Genomic DNA, 13972 nt, shown 5'->3' with positions numbered 1-13972 from the left:
GGTTTAGCGTTTCCTTTAGGTTTTTGTAAAACGGGTCGAATCTAAGAACTTATGAAGATTTTTCAATTATGAGATAATACAAATATTTCAACTAAATACTGAATAAAAGGATTAAAGATTTGGAAAACTAAAACGGGTGTTATTCAAATAAAAGATACATGGTTCATAAATTTAGATAGCCTCAAAAAGTCGTGTTTTTTTGATTTTTTTTCGAAATAATATCTCAATTTGACGTGATACATTCATTTTTAAGGCAATTTTGAAATAATCAACCAAAATCCATTGGAATAGTGTAAATTTACTGTCAGTGAAAAACCTTAAGATATGAAGAGCATTAAAGTTCTTGGCAACAGCTTTCCCTTTGTGTTGTTCTTAAAATCCGAGACTAGAGTTGAATATTTTTACTTTCTTCCATCTTTTATGTCACGCTAATGCTTTGGAACCTCTGCGATAAAGTTTTCGTCTTTTTAAATACCCTTTAAACAAGTCCAGATGAGTCTCGCATATGAATCCAGCACTTTCAGAAAATTGTGAGAAAGAACACCTGGTGTCGGTACATTATTGATCTGTACCTACTTAATATATCTGAAACCATTGTATCCCTCGAAAAAAACATTTTTGGGCGCACTGAACTTTAAAATATAATTTTTCAAAATGAAAGCGTACTCAATGGTATGGATGGCTCAGGAAAGAAAGATAGGGTTTGAATAGAGTTGTCATTGGTTTTAAATGTATGCATATTCCAATATGTGTTAGAGCATTTCACATTCATAAAGTACGGCAAAAGAACGAATCTATGTACTTAATAATATGACCCACGAAGAATTGGAATTTCGGAAGGGGAAGGCTGCTCTAGCTATTTCATTAGAACAAAATCTGTTAAAATAACACTTTAGAAACATTATTTTCAAAAAGCTTATATGGGAGGAGCGGTCAAAATTAAATGTTTTATTTCAAACGATAAATAATACAAACCAAATATAAATTAACTTGTTATTTTAATGTTCTAACACGTTTTTTTTTTAATATCGCCTTTGAAACCGAAAAAAAACCACTTTCCCACACTGAAACAAACATTTTTTTTATCGGCCGAACGCTGAAACGTAATTTTTCTTCCTTCAATCTTTTTTTTATTTGTATTATGTATATTCTGAATTATTTGTCAAGTAAGGAATTGAATCTCTTAGTGAAATTTTGAGGACTTCAAAAAGGCCAATTTGGGAAAATCTGAAGTGAAGCTTATCGGATAAAAAAATGTACAACCTCTTTAGGTAAGCTTGATTCATTGCATTTTTCAAGAATATGAGCGTTTGACAAAAGCGGGTCAGCGGAAAGATCCAACCTATTTATTAAATCTGTGTTGGTCGCAATTCTTGTTATTTATCGTGTATTTCTTTCACTAAACATTTTACCCTCTTTGTTTTTTACTTCAGCAGCTTCTTTAGTTAACTGGCCCATGGGTTATAAAGCATGTTGGACGATTTGTGCCCCATGATTAAGTACTAAGTGCCTAGTTTTCTCCCTGAAATCATTTGGAATACGCTTTTTCTGCCTTTCGAAGAGCGGTTTTTAATCTGGGCCTATTCATATTTTTTGAAATCAGTTCGATACGCAAGATGAATAAAAAATTCAAAAAAACGTATCTACGCATGTAATGGAGATATGCTGAAATCCAAGCTGTCTGCGTTAGTTGTTTTTTGTAAGGAAACTTGAATGGCGTTCATTGGAGATGGTTTGGCTCCACAAATATAGCATACCTGTTGTGATAGGTTGTCTGTCAAAGCGTTGCAAACTTTTCCATCCACCATTGTAAGCTTTAAATTATGTTGTACAAACAATATCTGCAATATCTTGTGGATCCTGGTCAGGCATTCTGCTATAAATTTTTTTTGTCGTCATTACCTTCTTGAAAAGTTGAAGGGGGATATATGACGTAATGAACATGTCACTATCACCAAATTCCCCCACCATTCGCTGCTTGTACTCGGACTGTCCACTACTGCCATCAAAACCCCACTTTCCAATTAGCGTTAAATTGCACGTGCCTCATTCAAGATTACTATTGCCCTCTCCAAGACCTTGAAGAGAAATTTCAGCTGATGAATAGCATATTTTTATTTCCTTCGGATCTGGATAACATTCTTTTTTTGCCTTAAGGCAAAAACATCCTCATTCGTCCTTTTATTGGCGGCACTTCGAATGATTTGGTGCTACTTTTTGGAAAGCTTAGCTTGAACCAATGTTACCAGAGCATCACTGACGCTAAGTGCTTTTTATGTGTTGACTTACAATTTTGTAAAGTAGAAGCTATATCCTGATCAATTGAAGCAATGCTTCCAATGCGTCCTCTTTTTTGCCCAGGATGAACTTTCAAGAAAGCTTTTTTGTCTACCTTGTTGAATCACGACGTTTAAAAATTAAGCGAAATTTCTTTGTTGAAATATAACGGTGGCGCTACAGTCCGGGGCGGACCTGGGCCTCAACCAACAGAGTCTCCAGTCAGTTCGGTCCCTAGCTAGCTGTCTTCAGTTTCACACGCGCCGTCCTTCGGGATTGGATTCGAAACCTTCCGGGCTGGAGCGTTGATGTCCATTCGCTCTACATGATCCAGCCATCTAAGCCGTTGGACTTTAATTCTGCTAACTAGGTCAGAGTCGCCGTACAGCTCGTACCGTCCGTAGTTATATCTTCTCCTCCATTCTCAATCTATGCGTACTGGACCAAAAATCATTAGAAGAATTTTTCTCTCGAAGTATCCTAAGACATTCTCATCTTTCTTTGACAGGGTCCAGGACTTTACTTCTCAATTGTCTTCTAAATCCAAAGAAGCAGCGATTTATTCTTCGTTTGATTTCGGCGGTGGTGGACAGACAAAGTCCTTAACTACCTCAAAGTTATAGCTGTCCATGGTGACGTTTTGTCCAAGACGTCGTTGTTAAATGTCCTTTTTTGATGACAGCAAATACTCATTGACCACTAAAACCATCTTCCTCGCTTCCGTCGCAATGCTCAAAAACGCTCCACTGACATCACGCTTTGATCTTCCAATTATGTCAATATCATCTGCATATCCGAGTAATTGGATGGACCTTTGGAAGATTGTGCCTCTAGTGTTGACAGTTGAGTTTTGCACAATTCTTTCAAGAACGATTTTGAAGAAGTCGCATGACAGTGCATCGCCTTGTCTAAAACCTTTTTTGACATTAAAAGAATCGGTGAGATCTTTTCCGACCTTGATAGAGCAGCGTGCATTCTCCGTAGCCATTCTGCACAAACGGATAAGTTTGACAGGGATGCCAAAACTAGACATTGCTCTGTAGAGCTCTTCTCTATATAGATGCTGTCATACGCGGCTTTAAAATCGATAACGAGGTGGTGGGTATTGATTTGAAGTTCCTGGGTTTTTTCCAAGATCTGCCAGCAGAAAGGATCGTATATGCAATGTAAAGGAGACTAATGTCTCTGTAGTTGGCGTAATTTAAAGGATCTCCTTTCTTATGTATCGGGCATACTATGCTGAGATGCCACTTCTCCGGCATGCTTTCTTGATCTTCGCCGTCTAGGTTGAGTGGTTCTATCTCCCTTACAGCGGAATTCGCTTCTTCATCGCCGTTAAATAATTTGGAGAAGTGGTCTTTCCATATTCTCAACATACACTGTGGTTCCACTACGATGTTCCCCTGATCGTCCTTATAGGCTTCGGTTCGTGGCTTGTACCCCTGGGAGTTTTTTTTTACCTTTTGGTAAAATTTACGAATCCATTGTTGTTGTGACATTGCTCTATTTCCTCGATTGCGAGCTTCTCATGCTCTCTTTTTTTTTCATCTAAGAAGCCGGTGTTCCTCTCTCCTCTTATGCCCGTAGAGCTTGCGAGCAGCTCTAGCCCTTTTGTGCAGCGCCGTTTTGTATGCCTCTTGTTTCGCTGCGTGCGCTTGCCGGCATTCGTCGTCAAGCCAGGGGTTTCGCTGTGGTGGCCGTGTGAAACCTAGCACTTCAGAGGCGGCGTCTCTGATGGCTGCAAGGCAATGTTGCCACTGGTTTTCAATGCTTAATGCAGGAAGCATAGGACTCCTTAAGAGGTTATTAGAGACTCGATCGGAAAAGGACATGGCAGTCTCTTGCGATTGTAGCCGTCTAACGTCGAATCTTCTCACAGTACTACCTTCTTTCGGCTTGGATCGGGATATCCGTAGCCGTACCTTGGCTACAACGAGGTAGTGGTCCAAGTCAATGTTGGCCTCTCGGAATGTTCGGATATCCTGGATACTGGAGAAGTTTTGTGCGTCGATCGCAATGTGGTCAATCTGGTTGACGGTTGATGAGATGCGTGAACTGCGTACTAGCTACCGGAACCTCTCGCCCCGCAGCGAAATCGACCAGCCTGAATCCGTTGTCGGAGGTAGTGTCGTGCAAGCTGGATCTCCCGATTGTGCCACCAAAGATGTCTTTTCTTCTTAGCTTAGCATTAAAATCCCCTAAGACAATTTTAAAGTCATAGCCAGGGCACTGCTCATATGTCCTGTCCAAGAGCTCCAAGAATATGTATGTCTTTGGTGTCTTCATCGCGCATATTTGGATTAGGCGAATTTAGCCTTGACTGTTGAAACTCAAGACTTTTTGCCTGAGTCTAGTACCAACAACAAATCCACACCCAAATAGACAGTCTTTTAGTTTGTGTTTGCCCGGTCCATCGCATCGCACTTCTTGGATGGCGGTAATATTTGCATTGCAGCAGTTTAAGGCTTCCACTAGTTGTTCGGCTGCGCATACCTAGAATTTTAAATTGGTTGACCCTATTAACATGCATCAATAATGGCAAAGGTGGTAAATTATTGTTATTATAACATACAGAATTTCAGGTGTTGAACGGTCCCAAAGATTTTTTATAATCCAACGAAGGAGGAATTCATAAAAATCGAAAACACGTCTTGCTTTTGATAAGAGAGCCTGATGGCAAACTTTATCAAATGTTTTTCAAATAAAATTAAATAATCAGCTTTGAAGCATGGAAAGAATGGGCACTAACGTTCTTCGATAATAAGTGGTGGAGAAAGAGTTACCCTTCTAAGCGATAGGTTGAAGAAATTGTGGTCCCAAGTATATCGACATTGAATTGGCGGCAAACTAACGCATTGAATTAGAAATTAAATTTCTAAAAAACTAACCATACATTTCAGTCTTGAAAAGTGTTGCAGTGATTATTCATGAAGGTCTAATTTCTAAAAATGTATTATTTGGCTAAAACTTGAAATAAGGAGCATTGTGATAAAAATTCAGCTTGGAGCATTTCAAGCATGAAAAAAAAAGATTAACTGGTTCAAAATTCTTAAATCCTTAAAACTTTCTTTCGTAAAAGACACAGTAAGATCTTATACATGCGATTCCCAAGACCCTGTGAAAAAGTCGGTGGTTGACTATAGAGATGTGAGAAGGGACTTGTTAAAGAAGGCCAGGGTTACAGGTATCACATGGGGTTTGTGAAGTAGTTTTGTGTGCAGCAAAAGCAGAAGAAAAGGCTTGAAGCTATTTCATAATAAAGTATACATTTAAAAGCCTTTGAAAATTCTTCAAAATCGTTGAAAAACATTGCAGTTCTTAACTTTTCCTCCACAATAGTGTGATAGTGGCGTGATGGGTAAAGCTTTGGACTGTCATGTCAGTAATTTTGGGTTCAATCTCTGCCTGTTCAATCTAAAGATTTGTTCACAGGTACTACATCTTGCGAGGAATTGACAAGAGTAGTATTCCTCATAAAAAGTACTTTCTCAAATTAGCTGATTGGATTCGGCATAAAACTGTAGGTCTCCTTCATCCCTGACAACATTACTCGCACACAAGAATGGTTGAGAATTGTAAGGCCCTAGTTCTCAATGGACTGTTGCGCCACCTAATTTATTTATTTAACTGTGACAAAACACCGTACATTATAAGCCTAGTTTAAACTTAGCTACGATAATAATTATTAATAATTAATTTTTTTCTACAAATACAAAATTCAAATATGTCAAAAAACTTTGTAACGAAAAAAAATTTCCTCGAATACTGACAACACTTTATTTTGTATTCAACATTTAAAGATAAATGTTCCAAACAACCATAATTCATTCGTCTAATGTATTATTTAAAAACCAATGAATTTGGAGAAGTTAATTCAAATCTTTTTGGAACAAGCAAAAAAACAAATCCTTACTTTGTGTGATACTGGTAATTTTTGTATTAAATAAATAAAGCCTAGGATAAAAAGTTCTAATACTTATTGGTTTGATATAGAACGTACAATAGCCTGTCAGTGGTTGAAAAAGATTGAGCTAGTACCAAATCAAGACAGCAAAGTTAAAAATCTCCAATTACATTCCTTGAAATTGCTTTTACTTACAATTGAAAGTAAATTATTGGTTGGACCGTTTGAAGAGTCTCCAATTGAAAATAAAACGTTTACAGATTACGATTGGGACTCGTATAAATTGGAAGATTTTTCAAATATGATTCGTTCGAAAAGAGATTCACAAAAACGCCCTGAAGTTTCATATGCTGTTTCGTCGGATCGACGGGAGTTGGTCACTTATCAAAATGATCCAGCAACTGGACAACATTGCTATTATGCTTGTTCAAAACAACCGATAGAAGAATGGAATAACTTAGAAGGTGGTGTTATTAAAAATCAATCAATTGGTCAATGGAAAGAACGCGCTGAGTATGAAGAACTTAACGGAAAAGAGTATGACGATTGATATTTCCCTAGATTAAAAATTAAAAGTTTTTCCTGAAAGCTTTGTATGCATTCAGTTACAATATTTTTAATTAAAAATTATTGGACAAAATGTGCCTTGCCCTATAACTGCTCCTCTTAATATTCTAAAATTGGTCAGGTTTGTTGGAAAAAATGTTTGGTTTTTGAAAAGAAGCCGAGAATTCCAATTTAATATCTGCCAAGTTTAACTCTTAGCAGACTTTTATATGTTATAGATTTAGGTGAAGCTTAATGATTATTTGATTATTTTTTAAGCTAGAATTTTGTGGTTCAGTTCGTAACCTGATAAGATCAAAATTAATCAAAACATCCTTTTATTCTACCAATTGTTTAACTTTCTTTTAGAGTTTGGCTTTAACCTATCAGCTTTGCTTTATGACACAAAGTTAACAACGTCCCTCTTATAGATCCCGAAACTCCTCCGTTGACGAACCCCGTTGTGAAATGCAAGCCACCAACTCCCAAATTATTTTGAATGATGAACAATTTCAAAATTCAAGCCTCCGTCGTAGTCAAAGGGTTCCAAATTTTTCAAACATTAACACAGATCCATCAGTATCTTCGCGACACACGAATTATCAAAGAAATAATGTCGAAAGACCGGGTAAGATCTTCCAAGAGATTTCCATTAAAAAAAATTAAAATTCCATTATTAAAAAAAACAGAAACACCACAAAGATTCGGAGGGAGGGGACAGACAATGAGGCCTTATGAAATGGAACAATTTGGACTTTCACAAAACGAGCAGTTCCGTTCGCCACGTGGAGTTTTTCAAAATTTAGATTGTTTGTTCTTTGATGTGATGTTGAATTACATTAAATAAAATGTTCTACATTTTAGATGATCGATTCCAGGCTCAAAGAAGTCCAATGCCACCACGTTTGACCGATGAAATAATCGAATCCTTCGAAAATGCTAGAACTAATCGTAGTCCTTTAAATGAAGATAACCAAAACAACTACGAAGCCAAACAACAGTTATGTCGCCGACTGCAAAAAATACGAGATGAAATGAATAAAAAACCTCAAGCAAAAATTGAGCAAGAAATTGAAGTTGAACCCGAAATAATTCCTTGTCAGCGGATAACGTTACATGAACCATGTGAAGACACCATCCATCAGCAACATGAAACCGATCAAGATCTTGGAATTTTATCAGCTAGGGACATGGATGACGAGGTTTTATTTGGTGAGCATCAGACCATCGATCCAAGGACGATTTTCAAAAATAAAGATGAGAACTTGGTCTCTCGAAATGTGGTTAAGATTGAAACTAATACAACTATCGATGGCAATAAACGAGAAGTAGTTGAAGAATTTTTGGAGCAGGACCATGTTAATGTTGTTGATAGAACTGAAAATGAAGAGAATTTAGTTGATGTTAGTGAACCAACTTTCGAATCCTTTCCAGGGTATTCTCCCTTGCGATTAAATGAAAATTCTTGGAAAAATGTAGATCAGTGGAAATGTAAACCTCGTAGGGTTTTGGCAGATTATTCAGATTTACCGCAAGAAGATTTGGAAGATATTTCGAAACCATCATTTCAGCAGAGGAGTTTTGAAGAACAAGATGCATGCAAAATCGAACATATGTCTGGAGAAGAGGAGCGATTTTATTCAGGAAGGCAACAGGATGCTTCCGGGAGAGTAAATCTACCAGGAAGTGAAAGATTTTGCAGAGGATATGAGAGAGCTTTAAGTCAAAGAGACAACTCAGAAAGATTAGAGAATGTCAGTGAGCCAATTTATGCTTCATCATTTGAAAATAGTGGCACGAGAACAACATCAGGGCTTGGTAAAGGTATAAAATCATGTAGGCGGTTGCCTCAAGTTGAAGTATCGGAAAGATTAGATGAAGTTAGTCAACCAAGCTTTTTACATTCCACGGAAGTTTCTCATCAAGACTCTAGACAAAGAAGCAGATGTCGAATGCCCCAAGTGCAGACTTCAGAAAGACTTGATGACGTCAGTCAGCCTGGTTTTGCATCTTCTCTTGCAGACACTTATCAAAGCTCGACAAGAAAAAATGCTTGTCCATTTAGTAGGAGAGGCATGCCTCAATTTGAACCCTCAGAAAGATTAGATGAAGTTAGTCAACCAAGCTTTTTACATTCTGCGGAAGTTTCTCATCAAGACTCTAGACAAAGAAGCAGATGTCGAATGCCCCAAGTGCAGACTTCAGAAAGACTTGATGACGTCAGTCAGCCTGGTTTTGCATCTTCTTTTGAAGACACTTATCAAAGCTCGACAAGAAAAAATGCCTGTCCATTTAGTAAGAGAGGCATGCCTCAATTTGAACCCTCAGAAAGATTAGATGAAGTTAGTCAACCAAGCTTTTTACATTCTGCGGAAGCTTCTTATCAAGACTCTAGACAAAGAAGCAGATGTCAAACAAGCCAAAGACCGGGAATCACATCGATGACATCTGAAAGACTTGATGAGGTTAGTCATCCCGACTTTGCGTTATCTTTTGAAGACTCTTGTAAGAGTTCAGCAAGAAGAAATCAGTGCCCATTGAGTAAAAGATGCATAACTCAAGTTGAAGATTCGGAAAGATTAGATGATGTTAGTCAACCAAGCTTTTTACATTCTACGGAAGTTTCTCATCCAGACTCTAGACAAAGATGCATATATCGAGTATCCCAAAGGGAGCCAACGGAAAATCTTGATGAAGTCAGTCATCCTGAATTTGCGTCTTCTCTTGAAGCCACTCATGGAAGTTCCTTAAGTAGCAACAGGTGTCCAATAAGAAGAAGAGGCATGCCTAAAGTTGATACTTCAGAAAGATTAGATCAAGTTACACATCCAAGTTTTATGAGTTCTTTTCAAGATTCTAGTGTTTCATATAGACAAAGAAGAGATCTAAACCAAATTTCTGGGTCAGAAAGATTGGATAACATAAGCCAACCTGAATTTCTTCATTCTACAGCACCATCTTTTCAGGATAGCAACAGAAGAACAAGTTGTCCAGTAAACCGAAGACAACTTAGACAAGAAACTTCAGAACTGTTGGATGAAGTGAGTCAGCCTTCATTTTTGTGTTCAGCTGAAAACACTTTCCAAGACTCAGCAAAAAGAATTCATTCTCCATCAGTTTATCCTTCTGAACGATTAGATGAGATTAGTCATCCAAGCTTTATGGCATCTTATCAAGATTCTACGGGTCCACCGAGACAAAGTAGAGGTATGTTACTACACAAGCGATTGCCAGAATTTGACATATCAGAGAATTTGGATGAAGTCAGTCAACCAGAATTCTTACACTCTACTGAAGCATCTTTTCAAGATAACTCAAAAAGAATCAGATGCCCAAGACCCTTACCTCAAATGCAAACATCAGAAAATCTTGATCAGGTTAGCTGTCCTCAATTCTTGTCTTCCATTGAAGATTCTTTCCAAAACGCTGCAATTAGAGGCAGGTCTCCAATTGGTCGAAGACAATTTCCACAAATCGATACATGTGAAAAATTAGATGACATTAGTAAACCAAGCTTTAGCGCATCACTTCAAGATTCTACGGGTCCTTCAAGACGATATAGACATATTTCACCAAAAAGTTGCCGACCTTTAGTTGAGACATCAGAGATATTGGATGAAGTCAGCCAACCAGAATTCTTACACTCTACCGAAGCATCTTTTCAGGATAACTCAAAAAGAATCAGATGCCCAAGACCCTTACCTCAAATGGAAACATCAGAAAATCTTGATCAGATTAGCTGTCCTCAATTCTTGTCTTCCGTTGAAGATTCTTTCCAAAACGCTGCAAAAAGAGGAAGGTCTCCAATTGCTCGAAGACATTTGCCACAAATCGATACATGTGAAAAATTAGATGACATTAGTAAACCAAGTTTTGGCGCATCACTTCAAGATTCTACGGGTCCTTCAAGACGATATAGACATATTTCACCAAAAAGTTGCCGACCTTTAGTTGAGACATCAGAGATATTGGATGAAGTCAGCCAACCAGAATTCTTACACTCTACTGAAGCATCTCTTCAGGATAACTCAAAAAGAATCAGATGCCCAAGACCCTTACCTCAAATGGAAACATCAGAAAATCTTGATCAGATTAGCTGTCCTCAATTCTTGTCTTCCATTGAAGGTTGTTTCCAAAACGCCGCAATTAGAGGCAGGTCTTTAGTTGGGCGAAGACATTTTCCACAAATCGAAACATGTGAAAAATTAGATGACATTAGTAAACCCAGCTTTGGCGCATCACTTCAAGATTCTACGGGTCCTTCAAGACGATATAGACATATTTCACCAAAAAGTTGCCGACCTTTAGTTGAAACATCAGAGATGTTGGATGAAGTCAGCCAACCAGAATTCTTACACTCTACTGAAGCATCTCTTCAGGATAACTCAAAAAGAATCAGATGCCCAAGACCCTTACCTCAAATGGAAACATCAGAAAATCTTGATCAGATTAGCTGTCCCCAATTCTTGTCTTCCATTGAAGGTTCTTTCCAAAACGCCGCAATTAGAGGCAGGTCTCCAATGGGGCGAAGACATTTTCCACAAATCGAAACATGTGAAAAATTAGATGACATTAGTAAACCCAGCTTTGGCGCATCACTTCAAGATTCTACGGGTCCTTCAAGACGATATAGACATATTTCACCAAAAAGTTGCCGACCTTCAGTTGAGACATCAGAGATATTGGATGAAGTCAGCCAACCAGAATTTTTACAGTCTATGGAATCGTCACATCAGAGAACGAGGAGTCCAATGAACCGAAAACCCATATATCAAGAGATGACATCTGAAAGATTAGATCAAATCAGTCAGCCCAGATATTTGTCTTCCATTGATAGCACTAACGACGATTGCAGGAGAAAGTGTAAACTACTGCAAGTAAATGTATCAGAGAATTTGGCTGATGTAAGTCAGCCATTTTGTCCATCTTCATTTGAAGATTCTACACAAAGGTCAAGAGAAGTTCAAAGGTCGGAAAGATTGGAAGATATATCTCAACCCAACTTCCTGTCCTCTTATAATAATTCCACACTTCAATCAAAGGGAAGACCTTTACCTGACTTGTTTAACAACACCCGTCAAACACAGTCCGGGGGTTTTGAGAATCTTGAAGATGTTTGTCAACCTAGCTTCCAGTCTTCTCTCGAAGAGTCCAATCAGGGACCCAAGCAAAGCATTCAGAGGCACACACAAAGTCCAAGACAAAAACTTCTTTCAAGGCTAGATCGCTCTGAATTATTGGAAGACATCAGTCAACCGTGTTATCCTTCGTCTTTTGAAGATTCAATGCGTAATCGGGATAGGAGACCCATTCCCCAAGTCAGTGGCTCAGAATATCTGGATAATGTCAGTCAACCTGGTTTTCAATCTACATTTGATGATTCAAGGCATACACCAAGAAAAATGCAGAGAAATCAAACAAATAACTTAGAAGAATTAAATGACATAAGTCAGCCAACCTTTCCAACTTCTTTTGAAGATTCCATAAAAAGTACGGAAAGAGCTATTGTTGAAACTCCAAAGAGAAGACCCTTTCCATTAATAGATGTTTCTGAGGAATTAGAAGGTATTTGTCAACCTTCATTTGGGTCTTGTTTCGAAGATTCTTCAAGCATACCCAGAAGACAAAGACCTTTTCCACAAGTTGATAATTCTGAGAGACTCAACGATATCAGTGAGCCAGATTTTGCAACAACTTTCGAAAGCTCTGCGTATCCTTCTGAAAGACTAGACGATGTTTGCCAACCTTCATTTCCGAGCTCTTTTGATGATTCAAGGAGGTACTCTCGAGGAAGAGAAACTAGTCAGAATCGAGAATCTGTTTCCAGACAAATGCAACAGAATAGAATTTCAAGACGTTTACCTATTGAGTTTGATACATCTGAGATGTTAGAAAATGTCATTCAACCTGAATTCCCGTCGTCATTTCAAGAAACTTCAAATGTTTCACGGGAACGAAAAATAATAAACAGACCAATGCCTCAAATTGATTTATCGGAAAATATTGATTCTATTTGTCAACCAGATTTTCCATCATCTTTTAACAATTCAACTAGAAATGAAGGCCAAAATGTACCGTGTACATATAGAAAGAAAAATGATTACATGACAAGTTTCCCTGTAGAACGTGTAATGGACATATCAGCCCCAAGGTTTCACTCAAGTTATGAAGATTCTATGCAAAGAGCTCGTGGTAGTTCATATTTACCTCGAGAAAATTTAGAAGACATATCATGTCCATCATTTCAAACAACACCAAAATTACCATCACGAAGTCGACGTCAGGATTATCAGTGTCCTGGGGGTCCAGCACGGCAACTCTTTCCCAGGAGAGATTCAAGAAACAGGGATCAAATGGAAAGATCTGGTGATTTTAGAAAAGTCTTCGAGGAAATGCCTAATTATGCTCCATTTGAACAGCAAGTTGCTCCGAAAAGAAATCCAATTACATCGAAGCTTAAAAGACCGGTTAATTTTGGATGTCCCATATCTTATTTGCCAAAACATAATGAAGTGCGTGTGGTTAATCAATGCCGTCGATCCCAATCTGAGGAAAGACCAAATGCAGGAAATCTTAATGCCTGTCGAATGAGACCTCCAGTTGTAAGGGAGGCTAATCCACCCAGCAGAAATCGAATGCAATCAAGACGTCCTGGTCCGACGCTTTCGTCAACTAGAATACCCCTACCACCATCAGCGCGTGGTCAAGAACAAAGAACAAAAATGGAAAAGCAGGAAAATCAGGAGCGTCTTATCAAGAAGTCATCTGTCAAATTCCATCAAACTAAATCCACATTTTTTAAAAATAATCAGGATCAAGGGAATAGAAATCAAAGACGATAATTAAACAAAATTAAAATGTTATAAAATTACCTTTAGATGAATATCAATAAAAATAAATTTCCACAGTTTCTTATAACCGTGTTTGACTGTGACTCAACCCTTTGAAAAATAAATAAATCTTTTTATAGCCAGAAAACATTTTTGTTGAATGTGAATTTTGAAAGAAAATGAAAAAAATTCATTTTAAAGATGCTGTTAGTGACAAAATAAGTTTACTTAAAGAATGCTTTTTAGCTGGTACTGATGCCATTTTAGCGTGCAGTCTTTTATGGAAACCCTCTTTTATTTTTTCAATTCACAAAAAGAAGAACTAGAACGAAGTCTCTACTTATCGCCAGAGAACTAAACTTTCTTTATAAGGTGATAGATAGATAGATAATTTCTTTATTTTAAGATATAAATT

The 13972-nt window shown here is 37.7% G+C and overlaps 1 protein-coding gene across 3 annotated transcripts; it reads left to right on the top strand.

Annotated features, from left to right (window-relative positions):
• Positions 1 to 1099: 1099 nt before the first annotated feature.
• LOC129942854 (uncharacterized) lies at positions 1100 to 13645 on the top strand. 3 transcript variants are annotated; one of them, XM_056051952.1, is made up of 6 exons: positions 1100 to 1271; positions 6078 to 6204; positions 6271 to 6718; positions 7159 to 7355; positions 7417 to 7536; positions 7592 to 13645. In XM_056051952.1, exons 2-6 carry the CDS (start codon positions 6132 to 6134, stop codon positions 13567 to 13569), a joined length of 6816 nt encoding a protein of 2271 aa, XP_055907927.1. In that variant the 5' UTR covers positions 1100 to 1271; positions 6078 to 6131; the 3' UTR covers positions 13570 to 13645. The 3 variants fall into 3 exon arrangements, with proteins under 3 accessions (XP_055907927.1, XP_055907928.1, XP_055907926.1); XM_056051951.1 differs by lacking the exon at positions 1100 to 1271 and having other exon boundaries at positions 5990 to 6204; XM_056051953.1 differs by lacking the exons at positions 6078 to 6204; positions 6271 to 6718.
• The last annotated feature ends 327 nt before the right edge of the window (positions 13646 to 13972 follow it).

The sequence above is a fragment of the Eupeodes corollae genome, chromosome 1, assembly GCF_945859685.1.
Source record: "Eupeodes corollae chromosome 1, idEupCoro1.1, whole genome shotgun sequence".
NCBI lineage: Eukaryota > Metazoa > Arthropoda > Insecta > Diptera > Syrphidae > Eupeodes > Eupeodes corollae.
The sequence above is the reverse complement of the archived record's forward strand: the minus strand, read 5'-3'. Positions and strand labels throughout refer to the sequence as shown.